The 15,318-nt window shown below is 38.1% G+C and overlaps 1 protein-coding gene across 1 annotated transcript in view; it reads right to left on the reverse strand.

Annotated features, from left to right (window-relative positions):
• Positions 1–932: 932 nt before the first annotated feature.
• Positions 933–15,318, reverse strand: part of LOC107665923 (protocadherin-10-like) — a 15,825-nt gene continuing 1,439 nt past the window's right edge. Inside the window, exons 2-5 of the mRNA XM_016456987.1 lie at positions 14,317–15,314; positions 13,164–13,222; positions 12,311–12,417; positions 933–2,113 (exon numbers count right to left, since the gene is read on the reverse strand). Of these exons, the coding sequence (XP_016312473.1) occupies positions 1,764–2,113; positions 12,311–12,417; positions 13,164–13,222; positions 14,317–15,314 (1,514 nt within the window). The 3' untranslated portion in view covers positions 933–1,763. The remainder of the gene's footprint in view (positions 2,114–12,310; positions 12,418–13,163; positions 13,223–14,316; positions 15,315–15,318) is intronic.

A 15,318-nucleotide genomic window follows, 5' to 3' on the forward strand; every position in this document is an offset into this window, starting at 1 on the left:
TGGGCTGCTCTTTGTACAGTATGTTTGTACAGTGTGTATGCATGTGTGTTTGTGTGTGTGCGTGTCGAAATGGGTAAAGGGCTCAGATAGTTGGTATAGTTTACAGTGGACTGTAAACAGAGACACATTGATCATAGAGCGGAGAGAGTGAGGAAACAACCATGTCCATTGATCATTCATTTTTCTCCTTTTGTCTCTCCATCACTCCTAATCCTCTTTTTGAGCTCTCTCCCTCTGTTCTTCCCTCTTCCCGTCCAGTTTTTTGGAGGAGATTTGGCAAGGTTTCTCAGTCCTGCTGAGAATGCTCAGGGTCCTTACGTCATCAGATCGGATCCTGTTTAATCTGTTTCAGACGTCCTACAGAGCTGGGAACGACCAGATCGGCCGTGATTGAGTTCAATTTTTAAAAAAAAAACAAAATGAAAATTTATAAAAGAAACCCTTGATGCTTTTGGCCGGTTGCATTACTGTGCAAACTCATGCTTTTTCAGGAATGTCCACTCGGAAGGTGCTAGGAAATCCTTTTGCGTGCTATAGGGCAAAAAAACAGGAGAATGTGAATCGTTAAAATCAGATTCTTACCAGTCCAAACATTCATTTTCCCAAATTGAGTTTGATCTCACAAGGAAAAGCATCAGCTACATTTATCCATTCACCACAAAAACATCACTGTTATATTTTGGACAATTACATAAAAACATAAATCAGATCATGTGTTTGAGTGAAAACTGTATAAATGATCTTTTGTGTGATTATTCAGTCAAATATTGCATGTAAAATGCATCTTATATCCATTGTGTGGTCCTGAAAAAAAAATAAAAAATAAAAAAATAAAATATATAAGGTTCGTCATATCCACATGTCTGGAAGAATACAAACACATGCACATGCACACTTAGTCTCCGTCCCACAGTGTACACTTGTCCATGCTTTAGTGCAGTAGTAGTACTGCATTAAAACAAATGCAGTAACAAGATGCTGGATGCCTCAGCGGCTGTGAGCGTACACTACCACAGTTTGCATGCTATAATCAGAGGTGAGGAGGCAGGGCGCTATGACTGTCACAAGTGTGATTACAGTAGAGCAGTGGCATATGGTGATTAGAACAGACATAGATGGAAAAACACAGGCAGATAATGTTGGATTTTGTAGGATGTATATGAAAGCTGAGAAATAACCACTGCCATTCCATATGGCATGCTGTGTATTTCTGTTTATTATGGCATAAACGTGCTGCATGATGGATACAATGGCTGAAAATGTCATCATCATGATTATGTGAGATGCAGAACCATGTGATGTTGTATAGACATACCATGTCTCTTACATGATTATGATGAAGATAAATTTCAGCTCAAGGAAAAGTCACAGCACAAAGTATGTGTTATGTAGGTTTGGATGACAAATTAGTTACAAATTCAGCATTCATGAGCCAAATTTGTAATGGTTTTTCACCAGTGTCTTCAGATGCTTTGGGGAGAATTTAGAGGGCCGGGAGAGGACAAAATGTTGGACACAACTCCACAAATTCACTCAAAAAAGTCCTTTATTGATATGTCCATATATTATACATGTATGTTTTTTGTCATTTTGCTTTTGAAGGAAAGGGGAAAACTAATTGGAAAGTGAGAGAATAGGTCAACAAAGGGTGTTTTGAGAAATGAGATTACATATATATTTTTTTATATAAATAGTTCTATACAAACAGGGCCAAGGGTTAGATTTGGAAGAGATGACGGCAGTGGATCAGATCTGGGGGGGGTTCAGAAATCGTACATTTTGAGTGAGTACTCACACAGATAGTTGGGTTTGTAAGGCGCTCGGGCGCTTGGTAAGAGTGTGTGTAGCTCGTGGCGTGTGAGTGTGCCGTGGTGTGACTTGTCTTTGCCGAACGTAGAGAATGATCTATCATCGGCCCGATTGCACGCATCGCCCGGAACCATGCTCTCCTGTACCTCAGTGTCTGGCACCGCGTCCATTCCTGGGACATGCAGGTTGCTACGGTAGTCTGCACCCTGGCGACTGTCGCCAGGCATGAAGGAGGGCATCCAGCATCGGTCGGAGTGACCCAGAGCCTTGCACTCTTCAGTGCAGTTGGAGAAAAGATCTGCTCCTGTAAAAGACAGAGGAACGATGAGAGGAAATATTACAATATATATATACAATATATAATTAATGGTGTTACTATTTTTGCAATATTTAAAAGTATAGTTAAAGCAAAAATGAAATTTCTGTCATCATTTACTGGTGTAAATGTCATTCCAAACCTGTATGACTTTCTTTTGTAGACAGAAAGTAATAGATCCATGAAATGAACAAAACAATAAAAATAAATAAAAAATAAATCAAACTATCGACAGATTTAAAATGACATGAAGCTGAATAAATGACAGAATTTAAACTTTTGATGAACATTCACTTTAAGCTTAGAAATCTTAGTATTAATTATCTTTATTACTGTAATTATTTTTTCTAAGCAGTTGGAGGCACAAATTTTGAGTTTTGAGCCATATCTAGGTCCAGAATATATACAGGTGCATCTCAATAAATTAGAATGTCGTGGAAAAGTTCATTTATTTCAGTAATTCAACTCAAATTGTGAAACTCGTGTATTAAATAAATTCAGTGCACACAGACTGAAGTAGTTTAAGTCTTTGGTTCTTTTAATTGTGATGATTTTGGCTCACATTTAACAAAAACCCACCAATTCACTATCTCAACAAATTAGAATACTTCATAAGACCAATTGAATTACTGAAATAAATGAAATGAAATAATAAAACTTTTCCACGACATTCTAATTTATTGAGATGCACCTGTAGGTGATTATAATTATGATCTCTAGCAAAATGCAGGTAAGTTTTATACATGTAAGCACCACTGGCATCTGTTTTTTTTTTTGTGTAATGTTTCAGAATATCTTTGATATAAAAGCAAAATGACCATGTATAATGCAAAAAATGAACTAAATTAGCATGTGCGTGGGAGCGTCAATGTCTCCATGTCTGTGTTCCGAGATCTATTTAGCAAAAAAATTTTTTGTGGAGGCTACACGCTTCCTCACACCAAAATCTTCTCCTTTCACTTTATCTGCTGCTCTTCTGTGTAACAATCCGATGTCAACAGTAACACAAAGGCAAAATTACTATGAATTATCCAGAGCGCGGAGTCTGAAATTATTCATATTTGAATGGAGATGATTATTTAACCAGACAGATTGCAAGCTTTTTACTCGTTTTATAATCAACTGCAGTCATTGTCAGGCTTCAGCAAAGCACGGTAATTGACAGGAAGGCGGCCCACTGAAAGAAGGATAGTTATGTACACAAAGCAGTGAACTCTCCAGCCCTTTGTTTCTCCCTCCCTGCCTCTCCGTGTCCCTCCCACTAACCGATATTAAACGAATCTGCTGTGATGTTTTCATGCTCTTTTCATGCTGTTAAATTCACCGTGTCTCTCATTTGCCGGTCTCTCAAGTCCTTCGTACAAACACTAGGCAACGCAACCAAAACTAACAACACTGGGAGAAACCGTCCTCCAAACGCACAAGCTCACACATACACACCCTTGCTTTCTGACTAATGACTACACAGAGCATGATAATTAGCCAGTTTCAGAGGAAAAGAACGAGATCGGAGCTTGAAAGGGAAATAAATGAAAGAGAAGGGCAGAGAGCAGGTGGCGTCACACTGAACTCTAATAAAGGCCTCTGGATTCAACCCCAGCATGAGATGCAGTGATACAGGGAGCTTGGAGACCAATTCAGAATTTGGATGGAGAAGATGACCACATTAATAAAGAAATCACAGTTATGGCTTAGTGGTTATGTGCTCGACATCACAATCTCATGGCAATTCATATTTGTGGCTAATTTGTATGAATTTGACATGATCTGCTTACGCCCCAGTGATAGTTATGTTCAGGGATGGACCTTCATGCTTACTTTTTGTACAACAATTCAGAACTATTTATGTTTTGGTAAATTGGTGGTTAATTTGTATACTCTCATTTGTGTTTTCATACGATCTGTCTTAGTGATGGTTATGTTTAAGGCTGGACCTTCATGTTTACTTATTTCTAAAAAATTATTCATTTCTGCAAATTGCAAATTAGTGGCTAATTCATATGAATCTGATATAATTTAATTTGTACTTGGACCTTCTTGCTTACTTTTCATACAGCAATTTGTCACTACTTCGTGGCTAATTCCTATGAATTCGTATACTGTCTCATTCGTACATTTTTGTACATCTGTTTATGCCCCAGTGACGATTATGTTTAGGGTGGACCCCCACGCTTACTTTTTTCAGAAAATAATCTTGTACAATAGTTTGTAACTATTAATGTTTTGCCAAATTGTTGGCTAATTCATATGAGTTCGATATAATTTCATCTGTACTTTTTCATGTGATCTGCTTACTCCCCACTGATGCTTAAGAGTGGACATTCATGCTTACTTTATTTCTAAAAATCATACTTTTTTTTTTTTGTACAGGTCACACTGAAATTTCCACCTTGTAAAATACTTTTATTTTCCTGTGAGGTTGGGTTGGCTTTAAAACATTGAGTTTGGTGCTCATGAGGAAGAAGCTTGAGTCCACCACATGTTCCTGGGCTAACAAAGTTGTTAAAAACTTGTCATTTCCCTCTATTTTTTTTTTTTCTATTTTTTTTTTTTGTAGTTAATGGTAGGTATCTTACCTGTGGGTCCTAATCAACAGACTAGGAACAGCACTAGTAAAATATATTCTAAGCTTAAGATTAAGGTAAGGGATATAATAGTTTGGACTAGGAGAAAAGGTAGAGCAGGGATCAGGGTTAAGCCTGGTTTACATTGTCGCATTCACCCTGGCATGACCCATCACATGTGCATGTGCACTTCACAGCATTTATACCTCATGTGCACTGTATTGTGCAATTCTCTACTAAGGAGTGTTATTTTTATTCAATAAACTATGTATATAAAGGGAATTTCACAGGCAATTTCACAGTGCAGGCAGAAACATTGTGTTTTAAAATAATTTGAAGTCATTCTCTACCTTAAAAAGTCCAATACAGGTCCATCTGCTCAACCAACCTTTGGTTTGCTGCATACAAAAATTGCAAGCACCCATTGATATCACTGTTAGTGTGCACACCTTTTCAGTTGTGCAGATGCATCAAGCATAAACCTGAACATGGGTTTGAATTTGGATGGGGTTTGGACTATGTTTATTTGATAGAACTCTTGTTCCAGGACCAACAAAACATGATCCAGGAGCATAGTCTGCAAAATAACAGTCAAGGTGAGCAGAATAATATGGTATGGTGTGATCTATTATTCAGCACCTGCATGCCCTGTCTTAATATATTACATGAAATATTAAACTTCTAATTTTTTTTTAATAAAACATGGAAATCATATTAGTTCTTTCATCATACTATCACTATGAAATAAGGTATTACTATGTCATTAGGTGTGCTGTGCTAATGTCTAATAAGAACATTGTTTTAATTGGTAAACACTTGTCAGTTATTTTGTAGTTTTTGCCTCTGTACACAATATCACTTTCTATCCTGTTAGTGTTTTTAATAGACTAAAATTTAAGTGCTACATGACGCCATATTTTGAAACGTGATATTTCATATACTGAAACAACATTATAGTAATGAGATCCAGCAGCTTTAAATACCTTTACTGTAGAGTTGGATCATATCAATATTGTCCTGTCATGTGACACTTCCTCAAAATTTTATTTTGTGCTTATTTATTTTATAATTTCCATACACTGCACTGCACTGGAAGTTCCGGTGGCCACAGAGGCTAAATGCGAAAGCAATTATTGTTCACAATGTCCATTACAAAGAGCCAGGTCCTTAATAATATTATCCTTCAGAAGGTTATATAACTTTGGTAGGAAAGCAGCAGCACAAACATCTTTAAGTATTAGCAATGAATTTGGTGAATTCTGTGACATTTTGTGGCATTAATTGGCTTATTTCACTTTAAAATATTCAATCTTGTTTGATTAAAGTACAGAAATCATTGTGATAATATAACTAGTTTTAAAGGATGCATGCATCAGTCTGTAAATTGTTAGTCCCTCACTGATCTAGGCCTACATTTCAATCCTGTTGTGTAATAAATAATCAAGTTATAATTGATTAAAGTACCTAGGCCTGAGTGTATTTCTGCACATCTTCTATATATTTCAATACAATTCTTTCTTAAAATACAAGAATACATTTTTTAAGTTACAGTGTTCCATAAAAAGAATGACCCATATAAGAGTGAAAGAGTAGGAGCAGGTACAGTGATGCACCAAGGTCAGATTCAAACAGGTACAATGAGGGAGACCAATTTAAGAGAGAAAATGTGAAGTGAAGGAAAAAGGTGGTGAGGATGAAAGAGTCTGTAGGTTGATATGGGATATTTGAGACAAATGTAAAGACAAAGGCTGACCGAGGAGGAGAGGGAGGGGGTGGATGCATGTCAGGCCAATCTCTAATCTCTAATTCCTTGTGGCAGAAGCTTTTTCTGAGTGAGATCAAAGGACAAATCTGCCCTTCTGATAAACCTGAACGAGTGTGTGTGTATTGATGCTTAAATGAACACACAGGGGAATGATGTTTTATTCGTGTAGAACTGTTGTAATGATTTGCATAGGTGACCAGGAAACATTCCATTAGCGTGGCTTTGGGACCTGCAGATATATGCATAAAGTGCTGGAGATGAAATAGACTGACCCATAGTTCGGAGCTTATTAGTATCGCTATAAGGGACTCTAAAAGATGATGCAGCATTATTTAGTGATCAAAGTGTCTGGCTATGTTGTGTACAAAAAAAAAATCAGCTTGTTTGTAATGGCTCTTTCATTTACTGGACAGCACAGAAAATGCAAGATAATTGGTGATGAGGCTTTCTGGATTGCGCGTATACAGTTAGTTACCCTCCAGACATAAACACACTAAAAGCAGGACATGATACACCCAAGCCTGTTCTTTTATCACTTATAGGTTGCTCTTTTTTATTTAAATATCATATCATTTATCAAATCTGACTCAAATTTCTTAGGAGGAAAAAGATGGTGTTAACAAAGTAAGAATAGAATTATAAAATGCTAAAAGATACTTTAGTTCATCTTGAAATCTCTGTTTTTGATTGTAGACTTTGGTGTCTTAGTACGTCTAAGCAGTTTTTGACATTGCTGAGATCGCTTCTGAAACCCTAGAGGAGGCATATGTGAGATTACCTGAGAAGCTTAAGCAAAAGTCTCCAGTCTATCATTGCTGTCAAGGATAAGCAAAGTTAAAGAGATTTCTTATGTGATTCTTCTTTCCTACGTGCTCCTCAGTACTTCTAATCTTACAGATGTAACATCTGAACCCACACTCGGCTCACATCTCTGTTGTGAAATCCATAGATCACTTCCACAACCTATCCACTTTTTTATTTCTCCATTACATCAGAGTGATATACATGGACAGAGATATGCGGGTGTACACAGATGCATAAATCTTGTTAAAGCAGGGCTCCAAGGCCATTGTGACATCATCAATATTAAGTACACAGATAAACCTGACTGCATACAATCAAACTCAATGTAATTAGAACAGCGGCCTCTAAATATCCCCACCAAGAGAGAAGACGGAAGCTCACAGCGTGACGTTCACATCGATATCATAGTCACACGCAGAGACTCGTGTAGAACATGTAGGACCTGATACCGTCTGATCTGACTGAGGTCTGCTTTTGTAGGAAAAACACCCTGTGAATAACACATTAAACTACCAGACTGGCATGTCCTGACGGAAATACTAGTGCTTCAAAAACAGTTTTAGCATAATCACGGGGTAGAATAATATCCTGATGTAGATTTGAACCATCATATCCTGGTCACTAGAACAATTCTGGTGAAGATTGTGAAGTGATGGAGGATATATATGCAAATGCTGGAACACTGAAGCAACAAATTGGACAGGATTTTTAAGTTTTAAATACTGTCACAATTGTGTACACAGAACATCTTTGATTTCATGTATTGATTTGGGCAGGATTGAGATTTCTGTAGCTTTTACTCCCATTTACAACCCATTAAAAGCTTATATATGATAACATTTAAATCATTAATAAAGTTACAGAGAAACTTAGCTGTAGTATTCAAAGCTCAAAAATTGAAGGGAAACATTGTGAAAAAGTAATATACCGCAATCACAGATGTTTCTATACAAACAGGATTAGATTTCTCAGAGGACCCTGAGTTAACAGCAATGGTTGTGGAGGAAAAACAGATATTTTCAATTTGGACAGGATTTAAATCTTGAAAAGGTTGAAATTATCTAGAAAACAGAGTTTGAATGCAGTCATTAAATAGTTCAATCTGAGTTGAATGTCGAAATTTGCAGCTTCCATTATGCATTGCAAGTGGTAGACCTCAAGGATTTTATGATTTTTTTGTAGCCATCAAGAGAAATTTGAGCTGTCAAAATAATTGTGTTTAAAATCTAACAGTGATATGGTTCAGCAAACTGCATTTGCATGGTTCATTCCATTATTCTGCAATACAATACATCCTTGCAATGACTAGTGTAGCAGGTTGTATGCTATAGATTGACACCTGCACTTCATGGCCAAGAAAGAAAGAAAGAAAGAAAAATATCTACATAATTGCCCATGAAATCCTATAATTGCAGACCTGTATTCGATTAGATATTAGATATCCTCAGTGCGGCTGGGAGCTTTATTGAAAACATTAATGATCTGACTAGAAGCTGGACTCTGGGGCTACAGACATCTAGAAAAAAAAAGAGATGCTGCGCTGAGTACAAACACACTGACTAACTAGAAGCTGTTCTCCATCAGGAAGTGCTCTGCATCCCACTGTGTGTGTGTTATTTTCGTCTCTTTCCGCTTCTCTTGCATTTTCTCTTCTGGAGACCTCATCACATCTTTTATCAATGGTGTGCAAAAGTATCAGAACAAAAAAGGAAAAACACTGCCAAAGCCCTGATGAGCAGAATTTCCCTTCAGAACACCTGTCGTCAGGCTGACCAGAGACCTGAGCTCACATGCTGAGGACAAGAGTTTTTGCTAGGGTTGGGAAGAAACTTTGGTCAGATTGTTTTGAAGAACAATCAGGGTGGGTTTTCATTCAAAATCAACTACTAGACATTGAAATCACCTACATGGTCACTGCTATCGCCAATCTTGGGGAGTGAATCTACTAACTTTACAAACTTGACTATTTTTCAGTAATGTGAAGTCATTTAATTATGTATCTTTTCCAGTAACAAACTTTTTCTAATGAGTAGTGGTGTAGTGTGACAAAACACTGCATGACTGCTTTTTGTCACATTGTATTGAACACAGAACTCCATACTGAGCGAGGCAATAATCCAAAGAATAACAGCTGTTTGGATGGATAATGTAAATGAATCATTTAAAAAATCCACTGATACATTTGAGTTGTTGCATGGTATTTTCTGTTCTCTTTTGTGTAGCAACACATGCTAAATGTTGTAGTTCATGACCATATTTTCGACTGTATGTCATAATGTACATGTTTGGTATTTTAATTGTAATTTGATTGTATTTAATGTAAATAAATTATATCATCTGATATATATTTAAAAAGATATTGCTCCCTGATAATAACTCAGTATTTAGCTACCTTTCGTTAGTTAGCTGTATACAGCAGCTTACTACTTTTTTCAAGAGGGTAGCTTGACTGGTTGAACTACTTAAAATTATGAATAGCTTGTAGCTACATTTTCCAGTTTATTCCCTCAGCATTGGCTTTCACTATAGCTACAAAGTGTGTGTGTGTGTGTGTGTGTGTGTGTGTGTGTGTGTGTGTGTGTGTGTGTGGGGGGGGGGGTGTGTATTTTCCAGTTTATTCCCTCAGCATTGGCTTTCACTATAGCTACAAAGTGTGTGTGTGTGTGTGTGTGTGTGTGTGTGTGTGTGTGTGTGTGCGTGTGTGTGTGCGTGTGTTTGTGTGCGTGTGCGCGCGTGCAGAGCAAATGGAGTTGCTCTGATTGGGGTCTGATAGCATTAAATTACAGGGACAGGAGTGATTTGATTAACGTCATCACCACACATCCCTCATTTATAGATCATCAATCTATCGCTTGCTCGTGTTAATCTAATTGTGCAATTTGTCACACCTCTGTCTCTTTGCAAACAAATGCCGATCTAACAGTCTAAATCATGGAAAAGTGCTTTTTCTCTGACCCCAGCTCTTCTACCTTTACCCTCATGCTTTTCTGAGAGACCCCAAGGCCATTTAAATAGCTTGAAAGACATACTTCACTTTAAAGTACCAGGCTTTTCTGATCATATAAGAATTATAAAGAAAATGTCAACTATTTTAAAATGTATCATTAAAATGTCACATTACTTACATCAGTGCATACACCTTTTATTCTAATTTTCATGAAAAAATTGGACAGAGATATGCGTCTTGAAAAGGTCAAATTAATCCAAACCCAAACCAGTGTTACTGAAATGGATACTAGGCATAGTTTGTGGTTTTGATGAGGTCAAATGTACATTAAAGAATTTGAAGAGAAGATAATAGGTAAATATTTGGAAATTACTAAATTATTTGGTAAAACTTTACAATAAGGTCCCATTACTTTACATTAGCTAATACATTATCTAATATTTACTAACAATGACCAGTATTTATTCATCTTTGTTAATAAAAGTACGACTGTTCATTGTTGGTTCATATTAGCTCATGTCCATTAAATGTAATTAACAGATATATATTTTGATGTTAATAATGTGTTAGAAAATTATGAAATTAACATTAAAGGGGTCATATGATGCGATTTCAAGTTTTCCTTTCTCTTTGGAGTGTTACAAGCTCTTGGTGCATAAAGAATATCTGTAAAGTTGCAAAGACTAAAGTCTCAAATCCAAAGAGATATTCTTTATAAAAGTTAAGAGTCAACCGGAAAAATAATGTGTTTTTTGAACATTAAAGCATGTCAAATATATTCTGTTATATATACACCAAATACACAAAATAATGATCTTTAAAATAGCACCCCTTTAATATAACTATAACTAATGCTAACAAAATGTTACCTGTTATTTTTATATTTTCATTACTGGGACACTAAACATAAGAGCTGTAAATTCAATATCAACACAACATGAGGGTCACAACATTTCTTTTTCTTTCTCTTCTATTCATTTAGACTGATGTCTCCAAATTGACACTGTAAGAACAAGAGAAGGTGAGATAGGGATGTGTGAAAGAGATAACGAGTGTGTGTATGTAAGTGGTTGTTAATGCAGTGGTTCTACCCCTGTCAGTGTCCCAGGCCTTCATCTTAACCTTGCTGTGATAATTGGCTATGCAGAGACAGGCACTGAAATGGGAGTGCAGAAACTGCGAGCTTGCCAACACACCCAGACGAGAGCAGGAAAGGAAAGGACACACACACACACATCTTCTCATTTTACCCCTTTGATGCTCTAATACGTTTTCAAAAAATCTCAATCCCTCTTGCCCTTTCTCCTTCTGTGATTTCCCCCAGAAAGGATCATATCAAAGACCTTTCTACAGTAAAAAAACTATCATACTGTAGTTACCTAAAATGCGAATCCATGCTCTTTTCAAGAATTTGTATTCCATTGTGTGCGGCGCATACGTAATATCCGGCAACCCATCATCTAACTGTTTGCCAAACCAAAGGCTGAATGTCGTGATTCTTTGGAGAGAAAGGTCAAAGCCTTATCCAGTTGAAGCCATAAGGCTCCACCTTGATCAATAAACGAGCAGCAATGAAATATAGAACTTGAAAGTCAAAAAGGCTCATCAAATTGAATATAAATAAATAAAGAATAAACAAAATAAAATCAAATTCGTCTCCAACGAATGACTGCCATTTCGTCATGCTTGACTCAAACGTTTATGGCATTTGATATGAATGGAAAAATAATTGTGTTTGGGGGGTGTAGCTGGGGTGGTGGGCAGCTGTTTGGGTTCGTTACCGTGGAAGCTTTCAAATACTCATTAAATGCTTCAGAATGCCTGTCCATCAGACAAGCCGGTCTCGTTCGCGGCATTGACAGAAATCCATTTAGCTCTGTTGACAGATGTATAATTTCCACGCAGTCTCTATATTGATCCACTGCTGGAATCGGTTGAAGGCTTGTCGCGTTGCTTTCAAAGCCAAGATGCTAACAATTTCCCAATGTCTATCGCTGCCTATGTTTCTCCTCAGCATTCATTCCCCAGGGGCTTTTCACTCGTCTACGCTTCTTTCAAATCTACTGTGAGGTCGACAGTAGGTGAGAAACTCGTAATCAACTCACCTGCTGTGTGGCCCCGGTTGGTGGCGTCATGGTCGCTGTCTCCCTGCTCACTATCTCCATGTCCGCTGTCTTTAGAGCTGACGATATCTGCCTCTTGAAATGCTGAACTATAAGGGAATTTTACCAGTTTAGTAGTCATTAGGTAATTTGAGCTTTATACTGCTTTTTCCCATTAAAAGTATTGATTGTTTTGGTTATTTAACACTTTGGGCATAGTTTAGACTGCTGATTAATTTCAATATCAAATTCTGTATCAGACTTGTGTTGTGTAGTATCAAACATTACGATGACACATGCAACGCTGAGTCAGATATTGGAATTTTGGCAAGGGGCCACATCATTTATACTGCTCTTTCTTTATCTCAGTGTGTGAGAGTGTTCTATGTAACCATATTTTGGGGACAATTTTGTACTCAGAAGTGAGCTGACAAAAAAAAGCTGACCTCCTTTGGGGACATCCTCGTTTGTAAAATAGGTATATAAAAATAAAGTAAATAAAGGATTTTTTTTGTAAAAATGCAGTTTTTTGTTAGGGTTAGTTTATAGTATTTATAACTAGCTGTATATATAAACAACAGTATATGGAAAGTTTATGGAATGTCCTCATTTACATAGCTACTGTAAGTAAATGTGTAAAAAAAAAAAAAAACCTTAACCATATTTTGGAAAGTTTGTACCCAGAAGTGAGCTAAACCTGACAAAATCTCCCAAAACCTCCATTTGTAAAACACTATAAAAAGTAAATGAAAGTTTTTGTTGTTGTTGTTGTTTTAATTGTTAAAAAAAAAAAAAAAAAAAAAAAAAAAACAATGTATGCGTATGTCTGTACATTGGATTTATTCAGTCATCTCACCTGTTAACACGACGGGGCCTATCCACCAGGTAGCTGAGTTCAGTTCTCTGGTGCTTGGTCTAAACGACAACAACAACAATAATAATAAATAGTAATAATAATGATGATGATGATAATGATTAAGTTTATTTGATATTCTACATTTTTCATTAAAACTGGTCAGGCCTCTGTTCTGCTCTGTCCATGCACTAGAGCACCTCAACCATAGAACCGCCTTTGTTCCACTGATACCCAGCGACTGTGTGCTTGGCATACTTAAACCCTCATCCCTACTCAGATTTGACTCCAGGGCTACACCCTTTCAGAGAGTGCCAGGGGATAGTAAGGTAGACCTTGTCGGATGGGGGGCTCACTTAAGATAACATGGCTTGTCTCTGAGGCAAAAAGGAAGATGGTAGTATCAGAGCAGATACGTTATACCAGCTTGTAACCACCCTCAATATTCATGTCCCCCATATATTCCTATTACTGGTCAATCGGTACAGGATTTTCATTGATCAATTCTGAAATGTTTACATTTGGTTCTTATCCAATCTTGAATATGTGGTTACATCCTTATATGTAACTGACCCTGAAGTGCTGTATGTAATTAAAGTGCCTGAAAATAGCACTACAGCCCCAAGCTACCTTTAAAAGCACTGTGTGAGTCATAAGCAAGCAGATGATTACAATCTGACATTACAAACACAGGAAGCTGAAAGATCACCACTGAATAGCTGCTTAAGGTGCATATACTGAGAGATTTTTCCATCCACTGAACTTCTCACAAGAATTTCTGTCAGTTCTATTCAATTTTGTGTTTTCAGAGACTCACATTTCTGCATTAGTAATTAATGTTGAAATGCAGTTAAGTTATCGGTGAAGATTTTAACTTTGGCACCACTTTGATTTTACTTGAATTTTAAAGCAACAATTCACAATGTGTAATTTGATAGCAATAAATTGAAACACTGACTAACACTGTCAAAAACAATATAGGTTACACACACACGTCTTCATATGAGTTCATTTGAATTTTATATGAATATATAGTATATAGGTTATAAAGACCTAAGATTTAATACGATAATGTTAATTGATGATGATGATGTAGATATTTCATGCTGGATTAAGATAAATTGTTGTCTGGATAGGTAATAAAATGTGTTTTCACCTCGCTTGATAAAATGCTCCCGTTTGAGATGATATCTGGTTGCTGACCCTCGTATCCGGTAACGATTGCCCCGCACGGGTTGTGCTCTGTGTCTGTGCTCCGGGATGGGCTGCACGGTTTAAGGAACATTAGGTCGGTTTTGGCAGACTCCGGTGTCAGACATACCTGGTAGCAGTAGTTCTGGTTTTGGTGGTGCGAGCCGAAGCTGCCCGACTCCTCCACCGGCACCTGTGCGGTGCTGGCCACGTTAGTGCTCTGGACGAGCATAATGTCCGATTTACTGAGCTTCTTCTTGCGCCCGCGCGCTTGGCGACTGCAGCACTGACAGCACGAGTCTCCGGCCATGCACGTGTAGATGTTCAGTTTCTTGTCTTTTTGACAGCGCACAGCCAGCACGATCATGGCGAGTAGGAAGATGAAGGACACAGAGCCGAGCGCTATAATGAGAATGAGTGTGAGGTCCAGCGAGCCCTCTTTGGACTTGACCGACCCCCGGTCACCGCTCCGGCCCTCAACAATGCTGTCCACGAGCACTACGTTGATGCTCGCGGAGGACGACAGCGGTGGCTGCCCGTGGTCGCGCACCTCGATCAACAGGTCGTACGGGTGCGGCGGGTCCCGTTTGCTGGATACCCGGCGCGCGGTACGTAGCTCACCGGTTCTCCAGTCCATCCGGAACATCCCGAGCTCGTTTCCTCGGAGGATGCTGTATGACAGGCGCGCGTTCTCACCGTCATCCGCATCCGTGGCCACAATACGGGTCACCAGGTATCCCGGCTCGGCTGAACGGGGCAGATGTTCCCTCGCGGTGCCGTTTTTGCCCAGAGGCGCGATTATAGAGGGGGCGTTGTCGTTCTGGTCCACTATAATGACATTAACGGTGGCGTTGGCCGTTAACTCGGGCGCGCCGGAGTCTTTGGCGTGCACCATAAAACTGAACTCTTTTATTTGCTCGTAATCAAAAGAGCGCAGCGCGTACAAGTAGCCGTTCTCAGAGTTGAT

Source organism: Sinocyclocheilus anshuiensis, unplaced genomic scaffold (assembly GCF_001515605.1).
Source record: "Sinocyclocheilus anshuiensis isolate Anshui unplaced genomic scaffold, SAMN03320099.WGS_v1.1 scaffold775, whole genome shotgun sequence".
Lineage (NCBI taxonomy): Eukaryota > Metazoa > Chordata > Actinopteri > Cypriniformes > Cyprinidae > Sinocyclocheilus > Sinocyclocheilus anshuiensis.